Source organism: Peromyscus maniculatus, chromosome 9 (assembly GCF_049852395.1).
Source record: "Peromyscus maniculatus bairdii isolate BWxNUB_F1_BW_parent chromosome 9, HU_Pman_BW_mat_3.1, whole genome shotgun sequence".
Lineage (NCBI taxonomy): Eukaryota > Metazoa > Chordata > Mammalia > Rodentia > Cricetidae > Peromyscus > Peromyscus maniculatus.
In genome coordinates this window covers 59,271,975-59,297,532 of record NC_134860.1, presented here as the reverse complement: position 1 = coordinate 59,297,532, position 25,558 = coordinate 59,271,975, and the positions used below count along the sequence as shown (strand labels likewise).

The 25,558-nt window shown below is 47.2% G+C and overlaps 1 protein-coding gene and 1 non-coding gene across 2 annotated transcripts; both read left to right on the top strand.

The window, feature by feature from the left end:
• The first annotated feature begins 1,029 nt into the window (after positions 1-1,029).
• Ebpl (EBP like) lies at positions 1,030-24,923 on the top strand. Its single transcript, XM_006984295.4, has 4 exons — positions 1,030-1,250; positions 16,664-16,733; positions 23,460-23,598; positions 24,304-24,923. Exons 1-4 carry the CDS (start codon positions 1,080-1,082, stop codon positions 24,542-24,544), a joined length of 621 nt encoding a protein of 206 aa, XP_006984357.2. The 5' UTR covers positions 1,030-1,079; the 3' UTR covers positions 24,545-24,923.
• Positions 20,665-20,771, top strand: LOC121832513 (U6 spliceosomal RNA). Its single transcript, XR_006076156.1, has one exon. It is a non-coding gene; the product is annotated as a U6 spliceosomal RNA (small nuclear RNA).
• Positions 24,924-25,558: the final 635 nt, after the last annotated feature.

Sequence of the window (25,558 nt, the reverse complement as noted above, 5' to 3'; positions counted from 1 at the left end):
TATCCCACACCAGACAGAGGCGAGTCACAGCCCCTGCTCTTACGGAGTTCGTGTTGTAGGGCAAGGGAGTAGTAATAAGGAGCAAAGGGATCGCTTCTGCAGATGTTACCTGTCACAGCACGTGACTGGGGCGGGGGCGGGGGTGGGGGAGTTTCTTGAACTTGTCCCAGCAATCTTTTCCATAGTGGTAAGGTGTACCTAACAAAATTCACCCTCCAAGCTCAGCAGTGCTCAGTGTGTCCACACAGCTGTGTAGGCAACCTGCAGAAATGTCCTCTGTTGCAAAGTTGAGATTAATTCCATTACACAACTGCCTGCCCCTCTTTCCCAGAATCTACCCCCACCCCCGAAACCTAGGAATCTTGTGGGCGCTAGGCAAGTGCTATATTGCTGAGGACGTCCCCAGAGGAGGCATACAGCATTTGACTTTTGAGGGTTAAATATTAGAAGCAGGGTCAGTCAATTAATTGCATAGGATTTAAAAGCCCTGAGGAGTGCCGGGCAGGGGAGGGGGAGGGGCGGCACAGTGATGCCCACCTGTGGTTACTGCTCTCAGGAGGTCAAGGCAGGAGGATAACCTTGAGTTCCACCAGCCTGGGCTGCTGCATACTGATTTCCATTTTAACCTGAGCTACATAGCTAGGCTGTCTCAAACACAAACGAAACCATGGTTCAAAGGCCGATAATAACTGAAAAGATCTTTGCTTGGGCCTCTGGCAAGACTTGCTAGGCCTCTTCAGAACCTTTTGTCTCAAGATTTACAGTCTCCGGGCAAAATCCCCACTGTCTGGACTTCACTTTGTGACTTAACCTTTTGAACCCTGTTAGACGTCAGACTTCGTATATCTTGTGGAGGCGGTTTAGCATGTAAAGCATGAGCCTGGGTCCAGGAACTATCAGGACAGAATTGGGCTGCGCGGGAGGGCCAAGCTGGCTTTGCCTGCCAAGTCCCTCGGAGGCCCGGAGGCCCGTCCACGAGAAGCTCCGCCTGCAGTAGCCCGCCCACGAAAGCCCCGCCCACGAGCGTCTAGCTCACTCGCTCCCAGGCTCGCCCTGCGTTCGGGAAGTGCTGCGGACCCATGGGTGAGGACTGGGTGCTGGGCCCGGCGGCGGGCTCCTCCTTGCTGCTGTGCTCGGTGTTGCTGGCCGCGGGGTGCGCTCTGGGCCTGCGCCTAGGCCACGGGCGGAGCGCGGTGGAGCGTGGGGTGCTGGCCTGGCTCTGCTACGATGCCCTGGTGCACTTTGTGCTGGTAAGCGTCGCTGTGTCGCCGCCGGCCTCGGGTTCCGCCCGGGCAAGGAGGGCTGGGAACATGCGGGCTGGATTTCCCGGGAAGCTGGAGGGCGCCCCCTTTGCCGAGGCTGATTCCCCGGTTCAAACCATGCCCTACTTACCAGGTGCTGCCTGGTCTCCTATCAAACGTAATCCCCCTGAGACTTGCTAGAGAAATTTCTACCCCCACCCCCCATTCCTCATCTTGGTTTATCTTTTGAGGGTCAGATATATCTAGAAATCCATTTCTTGCAGCTTACCTAATTTTGTAGAATATAAGTTTTTAAAGTATGTCCATATGAATTTCTGAATTTCTCTGATGTCTGTTAAGGTATCTTCCTTTTCATCCCTAATTTTATTAATTTAGGTCTTCTGTCTTTTGGTTAGTTTGCCTAAGGGTTTGTCAATCTTGTTAATCTTTTCAAAGAATCAGCTTTCTGTTTTATTGATTTTTTAAAAAAAATTTTTGCTGTTTTTCATTTTATTAATTTCTGCCCTGGTTTTAATTATTTCTTCCAATCTACTGTTTTGGAGTTTGATTCTTTTCCTGTTTTTCAAACTCTTGAGGTGCATCATTAAGTTATTTATTCGAACTTTCTGTTTTTTTTTTAAATGTAGGCACTAAGAACTATAACTTTCCTTCTTAGGACTGCTTTTATTTCATTCCACAAGCTTTGAGTATTTTATATTTTCATTTTTATTTAATTCTGAGATCATTTTTTAAAAATTACCTTCTTGACTTCCGTCAACTACTCACTCATCATTCAGTAATCTGTTGTTTAATCGTTTGTGTGTGCATTTCTGGTCTAATGTACTCAAGACACAGCCAGGAAGCATTCAGAGTCCATGTCAGGATGAACGACCTCTAGCTAGGTTTCCTGTAGAGGACTTATTCCCCTCTGGACTCTCATAAGCCAGGTTTCCACTGTCCTCCTACCTCTCAGTAGTCTGGTCTTCCAAACTTTTGCCAGACTGGCCTGTTACACTTTGCTTAGAGCGTTCTACGGCTTTTCTAGCCCAAAGTTTCAAACTGTTCACATTCTTCTTACAGTTCAGTTCCCAAGGCCTGAGAACCACATGGTCAGGTGGGCCAAGTTTTATATGAGTTACTTGGGTTACTCCTGACAAGGGCCATGTAAGGGGGTGAGGGTTAGTTCTGACTCACAGGTAGGGGCTGTCGTCCACTGTGGCGGGGACAGTGGCAAGCGCAGGAGGCAGCTGCGCACATAGGTCCACAGCCCACGGCCCCAGCTGACGGAATGCTACCATCCACATGTGCAGTGGATCTTGTCATCTCACTTAACCTAGTATAGATAATCCCTGACAGGGACTTGTTTCCATGGTGATTCCAGATCCCATCAAGTTGACAGTTAACTGTCAAGATTAACCATAATGTGGCCTTAAAATTTACCTAAAATAAAGTGAATAATTTTATTTTGTTCATGTATTTCTTGGATGGGGGCAGGGCATGCATGCACCTGGCATAGCATTGCATATAGAGAGCACTGGGCAACTTGAAAAAATCAGTTCTGTCCTTCCCACTACTGGGTTTTGGGGGTCAAACTCAGGGTCCCAAAGTTGGCTGAAGGGCCTTTATCCACTGAGCCATCTCCCTGGTCCCTTACCCCACTTTATAAATAGCCAGTGGGACTGTACATAGGCACTTCTACTGGAGTCTACTCCCTTCCCAAGTTTTTAAAATATAATCTTAAATACCTTTTTTTAAAAAAAAATAAAATCAAATAAAATCTGACCTACCCTTAAGCTAATGTGAAGGCTAAAGTCTTGAAATAAAAAGAAAACATCGTGTTTGGCAATGGCTTATGTCTGTGGGTATTGCCAGTTAAATGTGCCAATGCCAGGTGTTTGCACAAAGGCGAAATTCCTTCTTTGCCAATAATTTCCTAATAATTATGTGTAGAGACTAGAGCAAGGTTCTTTCCTGCAAAGCCTTTGTTTGAAGAATCGATGTTAAGCTACACAATCTCCCAGAGAAGGAGAGTAGTAAAATAGGTCCAGTGTGTGCATCTGTCCCCCCAGCGCTTGGGAGGGAGGCAGGAAGATGAGAAATTCAAAGTCCTCTTTGGTTCCATAGTAAGTTCAAGGCCAACTTGGACTACCTGAGATCCTGTCTCAAAAACAAACAAAACAAAAAAGCCAGGTCCCACTTAAAGGGAAATACATAGCTATAACATAACATTCCAGCAATATAAAAAGGTATAAAGAGTCTCCAAAAAAAAAAAATGTATTTGTATGTCCACCACTCAGTTTAAGTTGACTTTTCAAGCACAGATTCAGGTAACACGGCACCTGCCTCCATTCATGGTACTTCGAGGTCTGGTCTGATGTGTGGAATTGGTCTGTTCCCCCTGCTCCAGATATGAAGGAAATGCCCCCTAAAGAGCCTTTGATGGCTTGCTGTGAAGGACTCCTTTGTGATTGCCCTGCCTTAGTTTTTCCCACCTAAGGTATTCTTTCCTCCACCTAGGGAAGTGACCCCGACAGACACCATAAGCCATTTGGTTGAAATTGAGACACAGCTTGCAAAGTCTAATAAGCCCACATTAACGGACATTCTGCAGTTGCCAACAGTGCTTTCACCAGTGTCTTTGAACACTATCCTCAGAGAGCAGTGGAATTAGCAGTGAGGCCTATAAGGAATGTACTTGCCTAGATTAGCTTTGGTTAGCAGTTTGCTGCAAGGGCATCCAAAAATACGGGATGAGTTGATACTACAAAGTAGAGCCTTGAGAACCGAAAGCCCCGCCCCCTCGGTGCTTGAGCTGCCTTCATTACCTCTTAAACCTCCCAAAACCAAACTCAGAGCTTGCCTCTGGGACAGAGGTTCAAGCCATGCATCCCACAGGCAGTTCACCTCAAGCATCCAACCAGAGTGTACTGAGTAATCATGATCATCAACCTGCTGGGTTCAGAAGTACCTGAAGCTGAGTAGGGCTCACCTCTGTAAGGGAGCTGGGATGACAGGTAATAAGCATGGCTATTAAGTAGTAGGAAGGATTTGAACAAGGACACAGGTGACTGATATTACAACATAGCATGTTTGGGGTTTGGCCATTCCTTCAGGTTTATAACTCCCATGGCTCTTACTATTACCTAATAACTGGAGCAGTCAGGTCCATTTGGGCTTTTGCTTTGTTCCCAGAGCAGCTTGGGAACAGCTTCAGAGCAATAAAGATAAAGATGACCAAGCAGAGAAATTATCATAGTGTCTCTCTGACCTTCTGCTCTCCTTTCACAGACTTCTTTTTCTCTCCAAGGCAGGCTGTAGCAACTGAAAAATTCTCCTCTCCAAGGTGGGTCACAGACGCAGAATGAGCATGCATGCCCTTGCCCTGTCTGTCTGGCTCTGTCTTGAGCGGACTATAAAGCACAGATCTGGCCTCCAAGGAGGGAGCAAGAGAGTTCAGGAGGAATCTGCAGACAGGCCTTGCTGGGTGTCCCCCACTGCTGTCACAGGTGTCCGGGCTTCATTGTCACCTGTGCAATGACATCCTCATGAACCAGAGACTCCATTCGTAGAGTGCTTGCCTATCACTCGTGAAGCCTTGAGTTCATCCCCGTACCACATGCAAACCAGATGTGGTAGTGTATGGCTGGAATCCCAGCACTGGGGAGCCGGAAGCAGGATGATTGCCACAAGTTTAAGGCCAGACTCTTCTACATAGTGAGTTCTAGGCCAGTCTAAGTACAGAAACTCTGCTTGTGTGAAGAATGTTCCCCTTCATAAAACCTAGAATCACACGGGAGAGGGACCTCTGGGCATGAATGTAAGGAATTGTCTTGATTGCACAGATTGCCTTAGAAAGTTTGATGTGGACAGACAGGTCTTAATTATGAGCATGGCCTGGGCTGTATAAGTGCTGAGGGTAGGATTGAATGGTGAGGTAGGATTGAGGGGTGTCTCAGTTAGGGTTGCTGTTGCTATGAGGAGACACCAATACCATGGCAGCACTTATAAGGAAGGAAAACATTTAATTGAGGCAGTGGCTTATAGCGTCAGAGGTTCAGTCCATCATCATCCTGGCAGGGGCATGGTAGTGTGCAGGCAGACGTCATGCTGGCTACATCTTAATCAGAAAGCAGCAGGAAGTTGACTGAGATAATGGGCGGTATCCTGAGCATAGGAAACCTCAAAGCCTGCCCCCACAGTGACACACAACCTCTAACAGGGCCATACTTATTCCAAAAAGCTACAGCTGCTAATAGTGCCACTCCCTTGGGGGGCATTTTCTTTCAAACTACTACAAGGTGAAATTGAGGCATGAGGTGGGATTGAGGCATGAGGTGGAATTGAGGAGTGTCTTAGTTAGGGTTTCAATTGCTGTGAAGAGACACCATGACCACAGCAACTTTTATAAAGAAAAGCATTTAATTGGGGTTACTTACAGTTTCAGAGGTTTAGTCCGTTATCATCATGGTGGGAAGGATGGCAGCATGCAGGCAGACGTGGTGCTGGAGAAGGAGCTGAGAGTTCTACATCTTGATCCACAGGCAACAGGAAGTGAACTGTGACACTGGGTGTAGCTTGAGTATAGGAGACCTCAAAGCCCACCTCCACAGTGACACTCTTCCTCTAATGTGGTATACCAGCCCCCACACTTATTTACCCTAGGAACTCTTGAGGATTGAGGGTTAAGAGACTTAGTTAGAAATAGGAGAGAGAGAAACAGAGAGAAAACACGGGATAGACTCGGGTGGGCCTGAATCCTTATCCACCAGCCCAGAACTTTATTCCAGAGTCTATTTTTAACAATGCCAAGGGGTGGAGCAAAAGACCGCCCCCTTGCTAGTTACAGTCACCTGGTACCCAGGCCCGTGGTCCAATCAACCTCTTATTCAGTCCTGCTGGGCACAGCCACTAGGAAACTTAGTGGGCTCCAACACTCCCACAAGGCCAACCCACTACAACAAGGCCACATCTCCTAATAGTGCCACTCCCTTTGGGGGCCTTTGCCTTTCAACCACCACAAGGGGTGAGGTGGGACTGTGGGGTGAGGTGGGACTGTGGGGTGAGGTAGAATTGAGGGGTGACAGTGGAATTGAGTCACCAGTGAGGTGGGATTGAGGGGTGAGGGTGAGAGGCAGCAGAAGCAAAAGCAGGCTGGTGGGGAGAAGAGCAGCAGAGTGTGGGAGGAGGAGAGGGAGGGTGAGCGAGAAGCCTGTTCAGACAGAAGAAGGCGGAGTCTTGTGAAGTTGGGAGGTGTGAGCAGGAAGGTCAGGGAGGGATGGGAAAAGTGCACAGTGGGAACAATCGGGTGCTGGGTGCCCGGCCACCCTGGGGACTAACTCGAATCTGATGTCTTGGCTTTTGATCAGCCTCCTTTGTGTTTCTTATTAGCATACGTGTTCCTGCAAGCCCTCTGTTTAGACTTGTTACTCAGGATCAAGGGCAGTTGTCCTGGGGAGCCTGGGTTTCATTTGCAGTGTGTGTGCTCCTTAAACTCCTGGTGTGTCTGTGTTTAGGTGTTACCAATTTCCAGTTACCATCACCAGCTGCCCCTTCACCATCCACCGCTGTTCCCCACCGCTGCTAGAACGTTAGGTAGTCTCTGACTCTCGGGACTAAAAGTTCTTCCTCTACCCACTGATAAATCACTGGCTTCTCAAGTTGCCTTTTGACTCATTCTGCCACGGGCCTCTGTCTTCCCTGTCATTTTCTGGTTCCGCCACCTTCGCCACCTTTGATAACAAGGTCTAGTAAATGCATGCTTGCCTCATGGGATGGGGCAGCCTGGTGAGTGCAGGGCTTTGGCTGTAAAGCCCAGCTGCTGAGTTGTCGGTCCTGAAGAGAGCGTTCAGTGGTTCAGTCCATTTTTATTGTCTAGATGGGCAGCCCTTTGGCTAACCAGAATTAAGTTGTCTCTAACGTCACGAACAAGACCATGTCACCCAGCAGGAGCAATGGCTGTCTGCAGCTGAGTGTCAGGATGCTGTCCTTTTCCGTGCACATATATTTGAAAGGCACTTTGGATGCCACATGCTGTCCTAGACAGGCACAGTGTGTGGCCTTTGTCCTCTTAGAGCTTGTGGAGTAGCAGAGTCTTTGAACGGTCTTAGTAATGCCACTCGGTGGGTGACAGTCATGGTAAATCTCTTGCAGGTAAGTGTTAAGAGAATCTTAGTGTCTCCCTCCAAACTAGCTTGTGTTTTCCTCTGACAGGAAAAACAGCACGAATGTTTCTGTTTTCACTCTGGCTGCTGGGAGGCTCAGAAGCACACTGAAGCATCCCAAAAGCAGACGATGTGTACACAGCTGTGTTCTTTCGGACCTCTGATCTAGGTCTGTCCCCCGCTCCCCCCATAACTAACACTTTTAAATTCATTTAAATGTTTTTGATGTCATTTACCTAAGATCTTTTATTTCTTTCTTTCTTTCTTTCTTTCTTTCTCTCTCTCTCTCTCTCTCTCTCTCTCTCTCTCTCTCTCTCTCTCTCTCTCTCTCTCTAACTTGAGATAGGGTCTCACTATGTAGTCCTGGCTGACCTAGAACATGCTATGTAGAGCAGGCTGGCCTTGAACTAAGAGGGATCTTCATGCCTCTGCCTCCCAAGTGCTGGAACTAAATGCACACACCCCATATCCAGCCATATATATATATATAAAGAAGTTCGAGTTCTTCAGAAACGCTGCTTGTTCTGTTAGGTGCATTGATGTCTGCAGTTGGAGCCAGCACTTGGGAAGCAGAGGCAGGAGGATCAGAAGTTCAAGGTCACCCTCAGCTACATAGCAAGTTTGAGGCCACTCGAGGCTACATGAAACTCTGTCTCTGCAAAAACAAACGGGCAAGAAAGATGGCTCAGCAGTTAAGACCACCTGTTGCTCTTGCAAAGGACCCAGGTTCAATTCCCAGCAGCCGCATAGCAGCTCACAGCCATTTTTAACTCCAGTTTCGAAGGATTTGATGCCCTCTTTTGGTCTCTCTGGGCACCAGGCACATGGTGTACAGACAGACATGTGGGCAAAACACCACACACATGAAAGGCAAAATAAAACTAACAAGTTTTTTTTTAAATCATTTCTTTTGTTTTTGAGGTTATAATTACATAATTTCCGCCCTCCCTTTCCTTCCAGAAAACCATCCCACATATCTCCCCTTGTTCTCTTTCAAATTCGTGACCTCTTTTTTTCACTAACTGTTGTTAGATCTGTATACATACATACTGCTGCATATATTTACTTGTGTATGGTCTTTGTACTGGCCATTTTGCGTTGGATAACCAGTTGGTGAGCCCTTCCCTGGGGCAGACTGTCTCTCCTGCCCTCAGCATTCCCCAACTGTCCGCAGTTCTTTGTGTAGGGCTGAGGTCTTCGGGGCCTTCCCTGTCCATGTCACCATGTCCTTGTTGCCCTGTTTACTCAGCTCCTGTGTAGGCAGTCATGTTAGTGAGACTCTAGAGGTTTAAGTTCTGACATTCCTATGAGACAGAGCCTCACAGCATTTTTTAAAAATACATAAAGAACAACAAAGCAAACAACAGAATATCTGTGGTTTTGTTTTTAGACACAGGGTCTGGCTCCGTAGTGCAGCTGTGCAGCCCAGGTTAGTTTCAGACTCACATTCCTCCTGCCTCAGCCTGCGTGCTGAGATTATAGGTCGTGCCACAACATCCAGCTTTGAAAACTTTTAATGCCACAGGATGTTTTTTTATATCCTTGGTAATGGAGAAGATGTGGATGAAATATCTCTGGTCCCTGTTTGATTCCTCATAACATTACACCAAATTAATTTTATTCACTTCATTTTATCATTGGTGTGTGTGTGTGTGTGTGTGTGTGTGTGTGTGTGTGTGTGTGAACGTGTATACGTGTGTATACATGTATACATGCCAGTTGGATCTTGGCTACCTATGACTTCCTTTTTTGTTGTTATTGCCTTTATTTGTTTATTTATTTGTTTGTTTGTTTATTAGGAGGTGTGTGTGTGTGCCACAGTGTGGATGTGGAAGTCAGGACAGTTTGCAAGCGTTGGCTCTCTTCTACCATGGAAATCCTGGGAAGCAAGCTAGTCAGGCTTGGCAGCAAACGCCTTTATCCACTGAGCCACCTTCCTGGAGTCCCATGACTTCTTCCCTCTCTCAGTCTGTACCACAGAGGGTGAAGATGTCATTGACTAGCTAATCCTTACAGGGGACTGCTTCCCGACAGCAGCCAGTCAGGGAGTTACCTCCTCTAGAGGTATCCTCATCTCGGGTCCAGTCACCTGTAGTCAGAGTGTGGCTTCTCATAGCTGTTGTGGTGGTTTGGATGAGAATGCCCTCCATAGGCTCATGGCCTGGAGTATTTGGTTCACAGTTGGTGGAACTGTTTGGGAAGGATTAAGAGATACGGCCTTGTTGGAGGCGTGTCACTGGAGTCTTTGAGGTTTCAAGAGCCCACATCAGTACCAGTTAGCTCTCCAATTTGCCTTATGCTTATGGATCCAGATGTAATCTCTCAGCTTCGGCTCCATGCCTATCTGCTGCCATGCTTCCCATGATGGTGGACATGGACTAACCCTCTGGAACCCTGAGCCCTCAAATTCAGTTTCTCCTATAAGTTGCCTTGGTCGTGGTATCTGTCATGCAATAGAACAGTAACTAATAAGGATGTTGTTCTGCAAGCTGGGTGGGCCCAGGTCAGGCACAGCACACACCACCTAGATGTGTCCCAGGAGCACCAGGTGCTGGGACAGACGGTGAGAGCAGAGGGGTGGCGAGAGGTCTTAGCTGGTAAAGACACTTTTCCACCAAGCTTGAGGAACCAAGTTAATCCCCAGAAACCACGTGCTAGAGGAAGAAAACAGACTTCCACAGATTGTCCTCTGACCTCCATCCACATGTGTCCTGTGGCACAAGTCCACACAAGAAATAAGATGTGATAAGTGTTGTAAGTAATAAATGAATGTAATGAAGGAAGGCGGCAGCGGCTGGTATAAAGAATATAGTCTCGAGTTCCTAGTGGTCCCATTGGGCCCAGGACCAGGATCTTCCTGACATACCATATGGGCACAGGGTCCCCTCTGTTTATTTGAGAGCTTTTAGTCAGCACCACCTCCCTTAGCTGGAGCACCACCTTCCCTAGCTGGAGCACCACCTCCCCTAGCTGGAGCACTACCTCCCCTAGCTGGAGCACTACCTCCCCTAGCTGGAGCACTACCTCCCCTAGCTGGAGCACTACCTCCCCTAGCTGGAGCACTACCTCCCCTAGCTGGAGCACTATTTCCCCTAGCTGGAGCACCACCTCCTCTAGCTGGAGCACACTTCCCCTAGCTGGAGCACCCCTCTCCTAGCTGAAGCACCACCTGCCCTAGCTGGAGCACACCTTCCCCAGCTGGAGCACTTCCCCTAGCTGGAGCACCACCTCCCCTAGCTGGAGCACCACCTCCCCTAGCTGGAGCACCACCTCCCCTAGCTGGAGCACCTTTCCCCTAGCTGGAGCACTTCCCCTAGCTGGAGCACCCCTCCCCTAGCTGAAGCACCACCTGCCCTAGCTGGAGCACACCTCCCCTAGCTGGAGCACTTCCCCTAGCTGGAGGACCCCTCCCCTAGCTGGAGCACTTCCCCTAGCTGAAGCACCACCTCCCCTAGCTGAAGCACTTCCCCTAGCTGGAGCAGCCCTGTTTGCAGAAGTCCTTCTGATGTGCAGTTGAAATTGGCCTCTGATGGCTTCTCTTCACCAGGTCCAGCCTAGCATGCGTTTATAATAAAGGGTAGTGAGGTCCTGTTCCCATGGGTTGCTCCCCCATTCCTGCAGGTTCCTCCTTAAACACGGTCAGGTGGGTATAGTGACGCACACCTTTAGTTCCAGCACTCGGGAGGCAGAGGCAGGCGGATCTCTGTGAGTTCATGGCCAGCCTGGTCTACAGAGTGAGTTCCAGGACAGCCAGGACTATATAGTGAGATGCTGTCTTGAAAAGAAAAAAAAAAAAAAAAAGGAGTAAGATAAACCCAGGGTCAGTTACTAACTATTCTTTTACTGTTTGGTTGGGCAGGCTCTGGGGGTGGAGGGAAGAATATGAGATGTGGGGTACAACAGATGTGCACTTGAGCCCACTGTCCTTCTGCATCTAGGAAGGCACAGGCAGGACCCTCCCACAGGAAGCTCCTCCAGTAATGAGGAAGAGAAGGGAGGATGGGAAGGCCCCTTCTCAGTTTCCTTACCCATCAACCTCGTTTGCTTTCTGTTGCGGTGACACTCTGACCGGAAGCAGAGGGGAGGAAAGGTTTCATTCACCTTCTGCCTCCAGTCCATGACTGAGGGAAGTCAGGCAGGAACTCAAGCTAGGAGCCATGGCGGAAGGCTGCTGTGCTAGCTCACATGCTGGAACGTGGTCAGCTAGCTTTCTTATACATCCCCTCGCCAGCCTGGCAGGATGGTGCCATCTGCGGTAAGCTGGGCTTTCCCACATCAGTCATCAAGACGATCCCTTACAGGCATGGCCAGAGGCCAGTCTGGTCTGGGCAGTTCCTCTACTGAAGCGCCTTCAGAGGACTATGGGTTTTGTCATCCTGGCAGCTGAAGCTGACGAGCACATCCTTCAACCATGGAAACAAATGTTCTCTCCAAAGGGTTGCTGTAAACCCAGGAGGTGTGCCGCACTCTCAAGATCTCAGTGCTTGACTGAGACAAGAGGCTTTGGAGATGGAGGCTGGCCCAAGCCACAAATTGAGACCCTGCCTCCAAACAAACAAACAAACAAACAAACAAAAAACCTGTCGTAAGGATTAAATACCATTGTGATTTCAAGCAGTGTTTCTCCAACTTGACCGTGTACACAAGTCACCCTGGGATTGGCTGAGATTCTGCAACTGGTACAAACTTGCAGATGATTCCAAGATCTGGGATTCTTGGACCAGGACTACAAGAACATAGACACTTCCCCAACCTCGAAGGTCGCAGTTCCCTCTGCCTGCGTCCCTCAGCGACTCCCCTCTGCCCACTTCATCCTGTTCGTGTGTGCCAGACAGCCATAATCCCCATGTCCAGTCACAGTGAGCCTCAAGGCTTCCCGTCTGGTCCTTAACATGAGAACAGCTGTCTCAGCAGAAATGGGGATTCCCTCGAGAGGACAGATGTTCTCATGTCCTAAATCCAACACTAAGCCCAGTATCATGGATGCAGCAGAACTATCGTGCCCGACCCCAAGGTTCCACAGGCACCATCACTGTCCACTGGTAATGTCAGGTGTCAGCTGTCTGCTGAGGCTGGGAGAGACTACATCAGAGGAGAGCAGTCATTTCAGTGGGAGGATGGCAGCTGGCCGTGGACATATCTAAAGTCAGTAAAGCCTGGGAGAGGAGCTGCTGCAGCTGGTCCTCCTGTGCATGAATGGTGATGCAGGCTGTTGCCATGACAACCCCAGTGTGATTAGGCTGAGACCCTTGGTCAGATCTGAAAGTCCTAATGTGTGTCAACAGGGCTCACATGGGTACCACTCTCTACCTCATGCTCCCCTCTTAATGCTGAGTGCTACATTGATTTCTGAGTCTTCATTCAAACACTTTTAAAGCAAAAAACTCCAAAATGAGTTTACATACAAGTTAGCCTCATTTTGTATTTTTGTTTTTTAATTTCTGTAAGGCCATTTTATCTACTGCGGAATGTCTCTTTGAGGACTGAGATGAGTGCATGCACCATTTCTTATAAAATTGTTATTTAATCCTAGATCACAGTTGTTCAGCCAGACAAGACACTGGCTTCCTTTTGTCCTTGACTCCCAATTTCTAGAAATCTATAAAATACATTGTTACAAGCCCCAAGTCTGGCAATACCTCAGGAGAAAAATAAGGTGAGACTTTGTTAATTTCATCTGCCATGGTACATGGTCGTTTTTAAAGGGACTTTGCTAGCTGCTCAGTTAGATGGCCTTAGCTCACCCCTGTCTTAACCTTGTGTAGGAAATACCCCATTTTTTAGGCCAAATATCTTGATATCCATAACCTTAATATTTTTTTGTTTTAATAAGCAAACTGGGGGTAAGTGCTCATTGTCTGCCACCTAGAGCCTGAGCCAGCAGGACGAGCATTTTGATGCCTGACCACTTACCAGACGGGCATGTGTGGGGAGCAGAGGAACACCTGAGCGAATGTGTATTAGTGACATGGCTGTGTGTCATGTGTCACACATGACAGCCATGTGTCCAGGACCCCAATGCCTCGGACCCATGGAAATGGCAAAGCCTTCCTCGGCCAGGCTCAGGGCCTGTGCCCACTTATTTGTATTTCTCCTAAGTTCTTTCAGGGTCAGAAAAGGCCAGGCTCAAGTCACAGAACCTTCCAGAGATACCATCTGAAAGAGGTGACATTTAATGGGAAGGTCTTAGGTCATTGAGGGATATGGTAGCCCTCATAGGACCCCTTGAAAGTTCACACAAGGGGATAGCTGTAAAAAGACCAAGCCTGGTTTGAGATGTGGTTTCTTTTCCACATACACCCCACCATTCTCCATCCCCCCATAGGCCAGGCCATCTAGATCCTCAGCCCCTGAAATGGTGAGCTGAATAACTGTTTTTCCTCTGAAGTTAGCCCTTCTCGGGTGAGCTGCTGTGGAAATGAAGGGCTGGCTAATGGGTTGAGGGCCAGGTATGTGGTTGCTAAAGGTTTATCAGTCCTCAGAGTTGCTTTTCGGGAAGAGAGAGGGCTTCTCAGCCCTTAATATTACTTTGAGGGAAGGATCTCACAGTTGCTAACAGTTGAATGCTTTTCCCCTTGGCCTCAGTGGCAACCTTGTGAGATGACAGTGTACTATCACAAGTGGGTATAAGTTCATGCAGTCTACTAATCTTTGGTTTGAGACAAACTCTCATGCATCCCAGGCTAGCCTAAAACTCAACCACATAGCTGAGGCTAGCCTTGCTGCCCTGATCCTCTTGCCTCTACCTCCTAATGTAGTGATTCTCAACCTTCCTAATTATGCGAGCTTTTAATATAATTCCTCATGTTGTGGTGATCCCCAACCATGAAATTATTTTCATTGCTACTTCGTAACTGCAGTTTTGCTACTGCTATGAATTGTAATGTAAATATCCGTGTTTTCTGTTGGTCTTAGGCGACCCCTGTGAAAGGGTCATTCAACCCCCGAAGGGATTGAAACTCACAGGCTGAGAACCGATGTGCTAATGATTTACTACCATACCCAGCTAGTCTACTGATCATAACCAGGTCTCTCAGTTTTACATACGTGTGTGTGTGTGTGTGTGTGTGTGTGTGTGTGTGTGTGTGGTCAACTGGGTAGGTCTCTTGCCCAGTCTAGTAACCAAGAATGCAAGAATGCATTCTGTGCTTACAGAGGACTCAAGCTAGCTTCCTAGCAACCACCTAAACCTTCAGCTCCAGGTGGATGCAATACTCTCTTCTGGCCACTGCAGGCACCTGTACTCACTTGCACTCAGAGGCACGCAGACAGACATATGCATACAATTAAAAATACATCTTAAAATCCTTTAACTGCTCTTGGTTTTGCTAGGTGTTGGGGATAGAACGTAGGGCCTTCGTGCATGCCAGGCAAGTGATCTACCATTGCGCACAGCCTCAGCCTAAACACTTTAGATTCTGTCTTTTCTTTTTCCTTTCTTTCCTCACTTCTTTCTCCCTTTCTTCCATTCTTGCTCTCTTTCCCTACCCCCTATTCTTTTCTTTCACCTCCGGCTGGCCCAGAACTCACAGTACAACCTACACTGGCATTGGGCCTGTGTACAAGTATTTGCCGCCATGCCTGGCCTAAATCTCCTGCAAAGAAAATGCATTTTAGATGGGCTCAGACAAAGCACATTTACTAATTAGGTGACCCAGAAAGAGTGTCAGGAAAAGATAGCATAAACCAGCTGCCAAGCCTGTGTTAACAGAGATTAGGGTGGGTAAGAAGCTGATTGACATTCATGAGATAGCATGGAAGTCAGAGACAGACAGACAGTCACAAACTGGGTGGGGGATGGACAGAAATCTCTCACTAGTAAGTCCTAGCCCACATATGAAGCAAACTAATACAGTGGTTTTGAGACATTCAGGTGGGGAAGGACCTTCCACCTATAATTTTTATCACTAAGTAACACGGGTCAAGATACTGGATTAGTAAAGAAAAAAACAAAAAAGTCCGAGGTCCACTGCCTTGAACACTACCTCTATAAGCATGGTGGGAATGGCTTGAGTCTCTTTTCCAGTTTTAGAATCCAGTCACAGATAAAACAGAGGAGGCAGATAAATATGTTTGCAGAACCAGAATGGGGATTTAATCTGTCTGCAGGGTCTTCTGTTAGCAAGCAAAATGGGCACAAGTTGGCCTTTGGAAGCTGGAATGAGAGAGGAAGCAGGATGTGTGTGTGGTAGGGGTGGGGACTCTTGGGCTCTCAGCAGGGAGCCTACACTGCACTGAGGGATGAGTGGACAGGTGCTCCGTCCATTACTAAAGTCACAAATTTGGGTAATTAATGGAAGAATGCTATGCCTATGTATAATAAATGTCATTTGGGTTTTTGTTTTCAGTAACTGGCATTATAAAATCAGAGACGTGTTCTTATACAGAAAAGAAGTAAGTGAAGTTTCTGCACAAGAAGAGAGCTTCATTGTTGTGTGAACTAGAGTAAACCCCAGATTGACTGCTGGCAGGACTGGGATGGGGGACTGGTGTAAATGAGAACGTTACAGGGTGAACAGTCTGAAGAAGTAGGGAGCCTGCGGAGGTGGTAAACCATGGTACAAAGGTAGAAGAGGGGAGGCGGAGAGTTTTAATGTTACGTGAAGCTGTTAGGGGTGGTGGCAGTGGTGAGGAAAAGCCATTGACTCTCAGTAAGAATTAGTCAAGGGAGCTGATGTGACATCAGCTCTCCCGGGGAATTCTAGCTGTTGGATTTTTGGAAGCTTAGGCAAAGAAACAGACAATGGGGGAATGCTAAGATACCTGCGGCCATTGTCATCACTGAAAGTCAGAAGAACGCTGCTGCGTGTTGAAAGCCTTCCTGAATTTGCCCTGTGTAGTGTAGGAAGGGGTTCAGCTCTGCTGTAGAGATTTGCTGGCCACATGCCTTTTACTTTTAAGGTTAAAAAAAGAAGTGAGAGTCTTCTCCATGATTTAGGATCTTTGGAATATTCTAAAGCTAATTTCTATTTTGTACCACAGTCAGGCACTCTCCTTGAAATTTTCACTTTTTTTTTTTTTCTACACAAGAACACACCTCTGATTTTATAATGCCAGTCAGTAAAAGGTAACATTTATTATTAGGTTTGGCCACGTTCATTTCCCAGTCTGGTTAGCCTCCAGAGATGGTGTGGTCCTCCAGGCTGCTGGCCAAGCTGTGGACACCTTACAGAGGGGAAGGGGATGGAATGCCATGTGTCTTCTGTGCCGCCCTGTGGTGGTAAGGCTAAACACAGCCTGTCTCCCTTTTCTCCCCTCCAGGAAGGCGCTTTTGTCTACTTGTCTGTAGTAGGAAATGTTGCAGATTCCCAAGGCTTGATTGCATCTTTATGTAAGTAATTAAAAACATTTGCATTTGAAATGTCTGAGGGGATTAATTGCAAGAACGGCTGTCGATGAACTGAATGTCTGTATCACGTATTGTATGATTCCATTTACATGTCCTGTCCAGAATAGGTGAATCTGTAGCGACAGATAACAAATTAGTGGTTGCCGGGACTGGGGATGAGAGAGGATGTGGAAGGGAAAGCGGGTGACTGCTGATGGGGGCGGCTTTCTCGTTTGGAATGTTCAGCTAGATTGTGTCTATTCAAATCTGTGAATGTGCTAAAATTGGAATTGTGTGCCATGCGAATTACATCTCAGCAAAGCTATAGAGTAAACAGAGTGCAGACAGCTGCGGTGTGCCTCGGTGGTGCAGCACTGGCCTAACGTGTGAGCCCCTACACGACACTGGAAGACAAAGAAAAGACACCAGAAAGCCTGCAGTACTTACGCTCGGTGCTTTCCCATATATGCTCCGTATACATTTACTTTGTAAAACTTGATCTTCATTTCTGTGTGTGTGTGTGTGTGTGTGTGTGTGTGTGTGTGTGTGTGTGTGTCTATATATGTGTGAGTTTGTGCATGTGAGCAGTGTCCTCAGAGGCCAGAAGAGGGCATCAGTTCCCCTGGAGCTGGGGTTTCAGGCCGCTGGGAGCTGCCCAGTGTGGATGCTGGTATTGAACTCAGGTCTTCTGGCAAAGCATACACACCCTTAACGGCCAAGCCACCTCTCCAGCTCCAGTTTGCTTTTGATTGTACGTCTGTACCTGTCCTCTAAATAATTCTCCAAACTCTTCCTGCCCCGTAGAGCTATCAAGTACTTTCCCCCATCTTCTTAACACTTAGTATAAATCAGCCAACACTTAGTCGACTGATACGACTTCCCAGAATGCTCTATACCAGTGGGGCTAAGTCGTCAAGTCAGGTACCTGCCTCTCGTGCTTGCTTTCAGGTTTGGCATCTGCAGTTCTGATTGTCTACTGTGTGTCTTTCCTTTTCCTTATTTTCTTTATTATTTTACTCTGCTTTTATCTTCATTTATTTATTAAGCATCTATATGTATGGTATATGCAAGTATATGTGGGTGTGTTTCACGTTGTTTCTTTTATGCTTTTTATTTTTAATTCATTTATTTATTCTCTCTCTCTCTCTCTCTCTCTCTCTCTCTCTCTCTCTCTCTCTCTCTCTCTCTCTCTCTCTCTCTCTGTGTGTGTGTGTGTGTACATGTGGAGGACAGTTTTCGGGAAGTGGTTCTCCCCTTCCGCCGGGTGGTTTCCTAATAATCAAACTCAGGTTGTCAGGCTTGGTGGCAGGTGCCTTTACCAGCTGAGCTGGCTCACCAGTCCTAATTTATCATTGTATTTTATTATCGCTGGTACTGAGGATGGAGTATGGCCTTGCTCATGCTAAGCACATGCTGTGTCAGTGAGTTGTGTCAGCCCCAACCCTATTGTATTTCTGTCCTGTCCTGTAGTCACATGCTCACACCGAGGTCTTTGTGGACACTCTCATTCATGATTAGTGTTAGGAAATGTCCAGAGAACCGAACTGTCTCATTTCAGTCAGTGCTTCTGAGAACAAAATGTGTCGTCTTTGGTCCCTCCGGTCCTGTGCTGTGTTCAGGCAGGGATCCGAGCCCCTTTGCCACAGCCCTGCTGCTGGAGCTCCAGGCGGGGCTCAACCTCTCTGTGTTAAACTTGGCTTGAGGTCGGCTGCAAAGTCATGAGGCTGGAGGTCCCCGCCTGAAGCACCACCCTGCCCTCGTGTGTGTTCCCCTGCTCCCCTTTGTCAGGAGGGCTGCTGCAGCTTCGACGCTGGCTGCCCTGTTTTAGCATCAGTGACTAGTCCAGATGTGGCCCAGGTCCACGGAACATGAGCGGTTGACAGGGTCTTTCTGTGTCTCCATCTTTAGGTGAACTGCCCTTTTATTTTGAAAGCAAATGCTCTAGAGCAGCTGCTGATCCAGAGGCTCCAGGCCAGGACCTCCCGGAGGCTGGCCATGGCTTCAGGCTGCAGGCCACCCTCGTCCCCTCCGGATGGCAGAGCATGCAGCAGTGGTGGGGTGCAAAGCCTCCCCCCTCAGCCATGGCCTTGCCCCTTCTCCCTCTGAACCGCCGACTCCTGCGGTTGTCAGTCACAAAATGAATGGAATTGATCACACCATCGTGGTTTGTAACCCTGGTGTTGGACCCTTGGTTGTTCAGATTTAGCAAGGTGGGCAGTGGGTAGAGTTCAGCAGCAAAGGACATACCAGAGGTTCCCATGTGATCTGGTGGACAGCAGGGCCGCCATCAGGCCATCCGTCCGCCTTCGCTGCCATCTCCAGACACTCCTCGGCTTTTCTCACTTACCTCCAGCTGCAGACATTCTGCTTCCAGACCTGGGGCGTTTGCACATGCTCTGCTCTGGAGCACCCCATTCTTTACCCAGTCATTCCTGTGACATGAGGCCTGCCGGGACTCAGGGTTCAGTATTCTGTTTGCCACCAAGTGGGGTGGGACACACCTCTAATCACAGTACTTGGGGTGGTGCGGGTAAGGCGGGAAGATTGCTAGTTGGAGGCCCGTCTGGTCTACATAATAAGACTATCTGAAAAAGCAAAGGGCTGGGGTATGGCTCACTGGTTGCGTGTTTGCCCAGCATGCACAAAGCAGTGGGTTTGGTCCCAGATCAAACCACAACCGTGATGATAAAAATAAGAAGTGAATTTAAAAATCATACGCCTTGACATTACAGTAAAATCTGGAAGACACCCCAATATTTCCATAGCTAAGAGTCACTAGCAATCAGCTCTATTGATTGTGGAGACCAGACACTGTGCTGGTTCCTATGGAGTGGGCCAGATGAACCCATCACGTTCTCTTAAGGGACCAGCCCCACCAGCATGGCCCTGCAAAGTTCACTGTCTTCCCCCAGCTGCAGCTCTCATAGGGCCCTGCGTGATACAGTGGCCTCCTCCCTGGGATGTGAGCGGATGTCACAGTGGCTGGTCCAGTCAAGCGCCTTTCTGACAGAGCACTATGAAGAGGTGGATCACTAGGGAATCTTCCTGGGTCTCATTTTTCAATCTAAGCACCACATTTACTTTTGTCCTTCCTAGCAGGAGCCACTTGCTTACAGACCTTATGGCTACATTCTCAAGGCCCAGCAGAGACAACCCCTCTATGCTCAGAAAATGCTGTTGACTAAGTGGCTTGAGAGATGCTTTGGTCTGGGTCAGTTCTTAGCACCCCCCGTGGTGGCTCACAGCCATCTGTAACTCCAGTCCCAGGGCATCTGAACCTTCTGTCCTCCACAAGCACCAGGCATGTCCAGGATGCATTGCACACACATATATGCAGACAAAACACCCATACACATAAGATAGATAATCTTTAAAAAGAATGAATAGGAATAGTGGTTTGGGGTTAGTTCTGTTTTTAATGTCTAAGCATTCACTATTCTCTTCCCTCCTAAAGAATTGACATTTTATGCAAATGATTCTCCTAGATTTTGGATACTTCAATTGGTTTGTTTTACTTCTTATTTATACATTTATATCTAGGGAAATTTTACCTTTTTAATATTGCCTTGCTTTCCGGTTAAGACAGCTATTTCTGAACATGGCAGGTGCTCCACCAAGGTTGAGTGATGATAGTATGTGTGGCCCTACATGGAGACTCTTCACCTGTGTGGTCCTTCTCTCAGGGTGGTCTTTCTTGAGAGATCTTATTAGATGGTCCTAAGGGATCCTTTCTCTGGCCACTATGAGAGGAGAGCTCCCTCCTGCGTTGTCCGGTCATATGTCAGAGTTCATTTCTAACCAGTTACACCTTCTCAGTGTAACATGAGAGCATGTTTGAAAGGAGAGCGAGCTAGAGGTGTCCACTCTTGACTCCCATCATCTGAGAGTTTGAGATCAGCATGTACTGCTATTACCAGTTAGAAAAATAATCAGGGTGCTCACTTTGGCAGCGCATAAACTAAAATAGAAACCATACAGAGAAGATTAGCCTGGCCTCTGTTCAGGGATCACATGCAAATTCCTGAAGCAGTCCATAAAAGTCAGTAAAATAATTAGGAGTTGGAGGGATGACTCAGTGGTTAAGAACACTTGCTGCTCTTACAGAGGACCCGAAGTTCAGTTCCCAGCACTCATACTGGGCAGTTCACAACCACCTATGTAACTCCAGTTCCAGGGTACCCAACAGCCTCTTTTGGGCATCCATATACACATGCATGTATACACATGCACACAAACACACACACACACATATTCCACATATATTCTCTCTCTCTCTCTCTCTCTCTCTCTCTCTCTCTCTCTCTCTCTCTCTGTAAATCTCTTTAAAATACTACTAACAATTAAAGCAGGAATAAATATGGCCTCTAAAGTGCTGGTCTAAAAAGATTCTTGAATATACTACTTCCCAGTTATTACCTGGAAGGGTGGGGTGGCTGTGGCTGCTAAACACTGTCCATTTGGGGTTCTCTCTGCAGTTCAGGCTCCATCCTCCTAGACCCTCAGCACTCACTTGTCTTCTGTTAGCAACTATGTTGAGTGCTTTCAGAACTTGAACTATATCAAATTCAAGGCAGTACTGATGCTCAGCTTGCTCTCCCAACTCTCTTACAGTCCAGGGTTCCCTGCCCAGGGAGTGGTACCACCAACAGTGGGCATGTCTTGCCACCTCAGTTAATGATATCACAACAGCCCCAACCTCCACCCTAGAAGCCCATCTCCCGTGTGATCTTAGGCTGTGTCAAGTAACAGTTAACACTACTGTTCCAGGCTTTCTTTTGGGCCACCGACCAGCTCCCAAATCATGACACAGACTTCTTAATAGTTGTGGATATTCAGCCTTATCTTAGCTCTTATTTTAATGTTTCTTTACGTTTTTGCCTTGGGGATTTTTACCTTTCTTTCTGTCTATCTTACTTTCCTGCTCTCTCTGTCTGTCCTTCTGGCAGCTGCCTGGCTCCTGGCCCTGGGCATGCCTCCCTCTTCTCGTTCTCTTCTTTCTTCTCTCCTCTCAAACCTAGATTTCTCCTATTCTCTCTGCTTGCCAGCCTCGCCCATCCCTCTTCTGCCCAGCTATTGGCCATTCAGCTTTTTATTAGACCAATCAAGTGCCTTAGGCAGGCAAAGTGGAAACAGACACACATCTTTACATAATTAAACAAATGCAGCTTAGCCAAATGTAACACATCTTTACATCGTTAACAAAGGCAGAAGAAACAAATGTAACACACCTTTATACAATTAAAGTAATATTCCGCAGCATAAACAATGTAACACATCTTTGCTCAGTTAAAATATTCCACAACATTACCATCCTACTGTAGTGTGTGTGTGTGTGTGTGTGTGTGTGTAGATTAGAGGACACCCTCAGGTATCCTCAAGAATGGCATCTACCTCCTGTCACACAAGGTCTCTCATTGGCCTGGAACTCACCGATTAGGCTCATTGCTAATTGCTGGCCCAGTGATCCAGCAAGCTTCATGTGTCCTCCTGTTTCTATCTTACCAGGGCTGAGATGGCAAGTGTGAGTCGCCTGCCTGACATTTTTACGTGGGTGCTGGGAATTGAACTCAGGTCCTCATGCTTGCAAGGCCAGAGCTTTACCAACTGAGTTACCTCCCCAGGCTTAAAACCATCGTTATTAAATACTGTGTTTGCAAAATTTGACTGTGTTGAATTACTTTAAAATCATGCAAACTGTGGTGAAGAGGGCCAAGGGTAGACTGCACATACATGAATGGGCTTGGAAACTGTATTTTACAAGTAGAGCAGCTCCTCTGTCTTATGTCAAGGGTGAGGGACACAGGGGTCCCAGGCTTCCCTTGCCCTCCGCAAGCATTGTGAAGGTTGTAAGACAGTGGCCATTTTCACTAACTGGCATAAAAAGGCTTACTAGTTGTAGATCAATAGGCAAGAATAGAGGACCCAGAAACAAACCCTTGCAACACCACCGCCCCCAGATGTTGGGCAAAATGACAAAAACATACATTGAGAAAAAAGACTGCAACCTCTTCAACAATGGTGTGAGGAGCACTGGAAACCCCACGAGGAAGAGTCGAGCTAGCTCCTCTCCTACCTTGTGTAAAAACCAACTCCAAAGGATTCAAGGATCTTAATGTAAGGCCTGAAATGCTAAACTGCTAGAGAGAAATGTAGGGAAAACACTTCAAGACATAGGCACAGGCGAGGATTTCCTGAACAGAAATCTAGTACCACGGAGAGTAATGACAAGAATTGGCAAATTGGATTGTGTAAAGTTTAAAATTCCTACTCAGTAAAGGAATGAGGAGCGCCCACAGAAGGAAAGATAATATTTACCAACTGTACCTCTGGCACAGATTAATATCTATAGTATAAAAGAACTAAAAAAAAATTACCAGGACATCCAAGCCTACACAAGTAGAAACCCTGTCTCAAAAAAGCAAAACAAAACAAAACAAAACAAAGCAAAAAAATTTAAGGTGCAAAACCAAATCATCCAATCAATTAATGGGCAGGTACCACATTTCTGCAAATCTAAACTAAAAGCTATATATGGCATGGAAGTAGAGAGTTACTGTTTAGGGGAGAAAGGAGATCAGCAGAGAGGATAATCGGGTGGTGAGCATGAATGGAATGAACTGATGTGGTTGTCTGACATTGTCATAATGGAACCCATTTGTACCCTGCCTAAAAATTAACCACAAAAAATGTGTGCCAGTTAGAGACTAAACGCAGGCATTTTGCCTTTAGGGAAAGAATATGGCAAGGCTGATGGAAGATGGCTGTATTCTGACCCAACCATTGTGTCTCTGGAAATTCTGACTGTTGTCTTGGATGGGTTTCTGGCATTGGTTCTCATTTACGCCATAGTCAAGGAGAAATATTACAGGTAAGTTCACTCCCGTCCAGTGGGAAGGGAGAGACGTTAGCTGCCCAGTGCCCAAGTGACATATTTATCCACAAGACAAAAGCTTTCTGTAAGACTTCAGGACAAGATGTAAAACTTTATCCTGAAATCTCAGACATGAAAGAGTCCTCTCAGCTTTTAATCCCCTTTCCCACCACTTTTACAGATAACTAGCAGTCATTTTTCTTGATTCCTTTAACATTGTTTTGGCTCCATGACCACACTTGCAGACAGATTACAAATTTACATGTGCACTGTCTCAAACATTAATAGTATTTGCGTGATTGTGTGTCGGTCACAGATAATAAAAAACCTTTACATATTTCATTGACTTTGGAGGAAGGATAATAGGCATCTTTTACAACAGATGAAACTGGCTGATGTCAAGATTCATCTTCAGGTCTCTGGGAGGGTCAGCGGTGACCTCACTAAGTCCCCCTGAGAACAGTGCAGGGTACTCAAGTGTCCTTAGAACTCTAAGCGCTATTAGAACAATGCTGGGAAGGGCAGCTTCTCCAAGCAAAGGTGGCCTCTTCACTATCTAGGCTGATCTGGCCCATCCAAGGAGCACCACACAGAAGCACACAAGTTTCAGTAGTAGAGACTGCTGGTGCTCCCCTACATAAAGGACGCCCTAATTCAGAGTGCCAGGTTGTACCTGCTTCACTTCATGTCTTCTCTCCACAGGCACTTCATACAGATCACCTTGTGCGTGTGTGAACTCTACGGTGGCTGGATGACTTTCTTCCCCGAATGGCTTGTGGGGAGCCCCAACCTCAACACCAAGAGCTGGCTCTACTTTTGGGTCTATTTGGTGTTTTTTAATGGCCTGTGGGTTCTGATCCCGGGACTGCTGCTGTGGCAGTCGTGGAGGGAACTAAAGGAGACACATTTCCAAGGGGACAATTTAGAGAAAAAGGACGAGTAAAGTCTGGAAACGGTGCGCTCTGATGTTCTGCTGTATGAGTCGGGATTGACCGGACATTCCAGTCAATACTTCCTTTTTACGGTGTTGTTTCCAGGCAGCCGTGACAGGTGGATGGGAGGGCCACAAACGTGGCTGTTTGTGTCCTTTGATTAAATGACAATATAAAGAAAGGAGGTCCTGGGGTGGGGTGCTCGCCTAGCATCCCCAAGGCCCTGAGCTGCGCTCTCAACACTACAAAGGGGCGGCGGGTAAGTTTTCACTTGTAACAAGATCATATTTAATTAGATGCTCTTATGACTTGCATAAGTGTTATGCCATGTTAGAAAATGAGCATTGCAGAATACTGTAAAGAGCAGGATAAATTTTTATTCCAAAAGAACCATTTTGCTCCAGCTTTTTTCTTCTGAGTGGTCTCTTTGGGTTAATGGTGTAAACCTAGAAGTAAAAGGGATGATTCTGTTTTACACTTTTTCAAATTTGTGCACCCAGTGGGAAACAGTAGCAGTGCCCGGAGTGGCGGTGGAGTGGTGGTGTACTTGGCAAGCTGAGGAGGATCATGGGTTTGAGGCCAGTCTGGGTGACATAGCATATATCCTATCTCAATAAAAAAGAAAGTGGGGGGGGGGGCGGGGTTTGAGAAATGGTTTCTCTGTGTAGCCCTGGCTGTCCTGGAACTCACTCTGTAGACCAGGCTGGTCTTGAATTCACAGAGATCCACCTGCCTCTGCCTCCTGAGTGCTGGGATTCAAGGTGTGCGCCAACACGACCAGCTGGTAAAATTTTAACAGTATAACCATAACATAAATTCTAAAAGGTTTCATGCGGTGCAGTTTGTGTCCTAACAGTCTGGGTGATGGAGAGGAGTAGAGCACAAGCCTGGTGTCTGTGCTCTGTACCACGACGAGGCAGGGCCATGTAGTGTCTCAGCTTGCCGGAATCAGTTCTCTCTGGGTCCTAGGTATTGAACCCAGGTCGTCAGGCACCTTCACCCTCTGAGCCATTTCACTGACTCCT

Bases quoted from the DNA above. Each gene is read 5' to 3' on its own strand.
- Ebpl (XM_006984295.4), top strand. From the start codon at position 1,080: ATGGGTGAGGACTGGGTGCTGGGCCCGGCGGCGGGCTCCTCCTTGCTG. The intron at 1,251-16,663 runs GTAAGCGTCGCT...TCTCCCCTCCAG, and splicing joins CCCTGGTGCACTTTGTGCTG to GAAGGCGCTTTTGTCTACTT. The intron at 16,734-23,459 runs GTAAGTAATTAA...TTTTGCCTTTAG, and splicing joins AGGCTTGATTGCATCTTTAT to GGAAAGAATATGGCAAGGCT.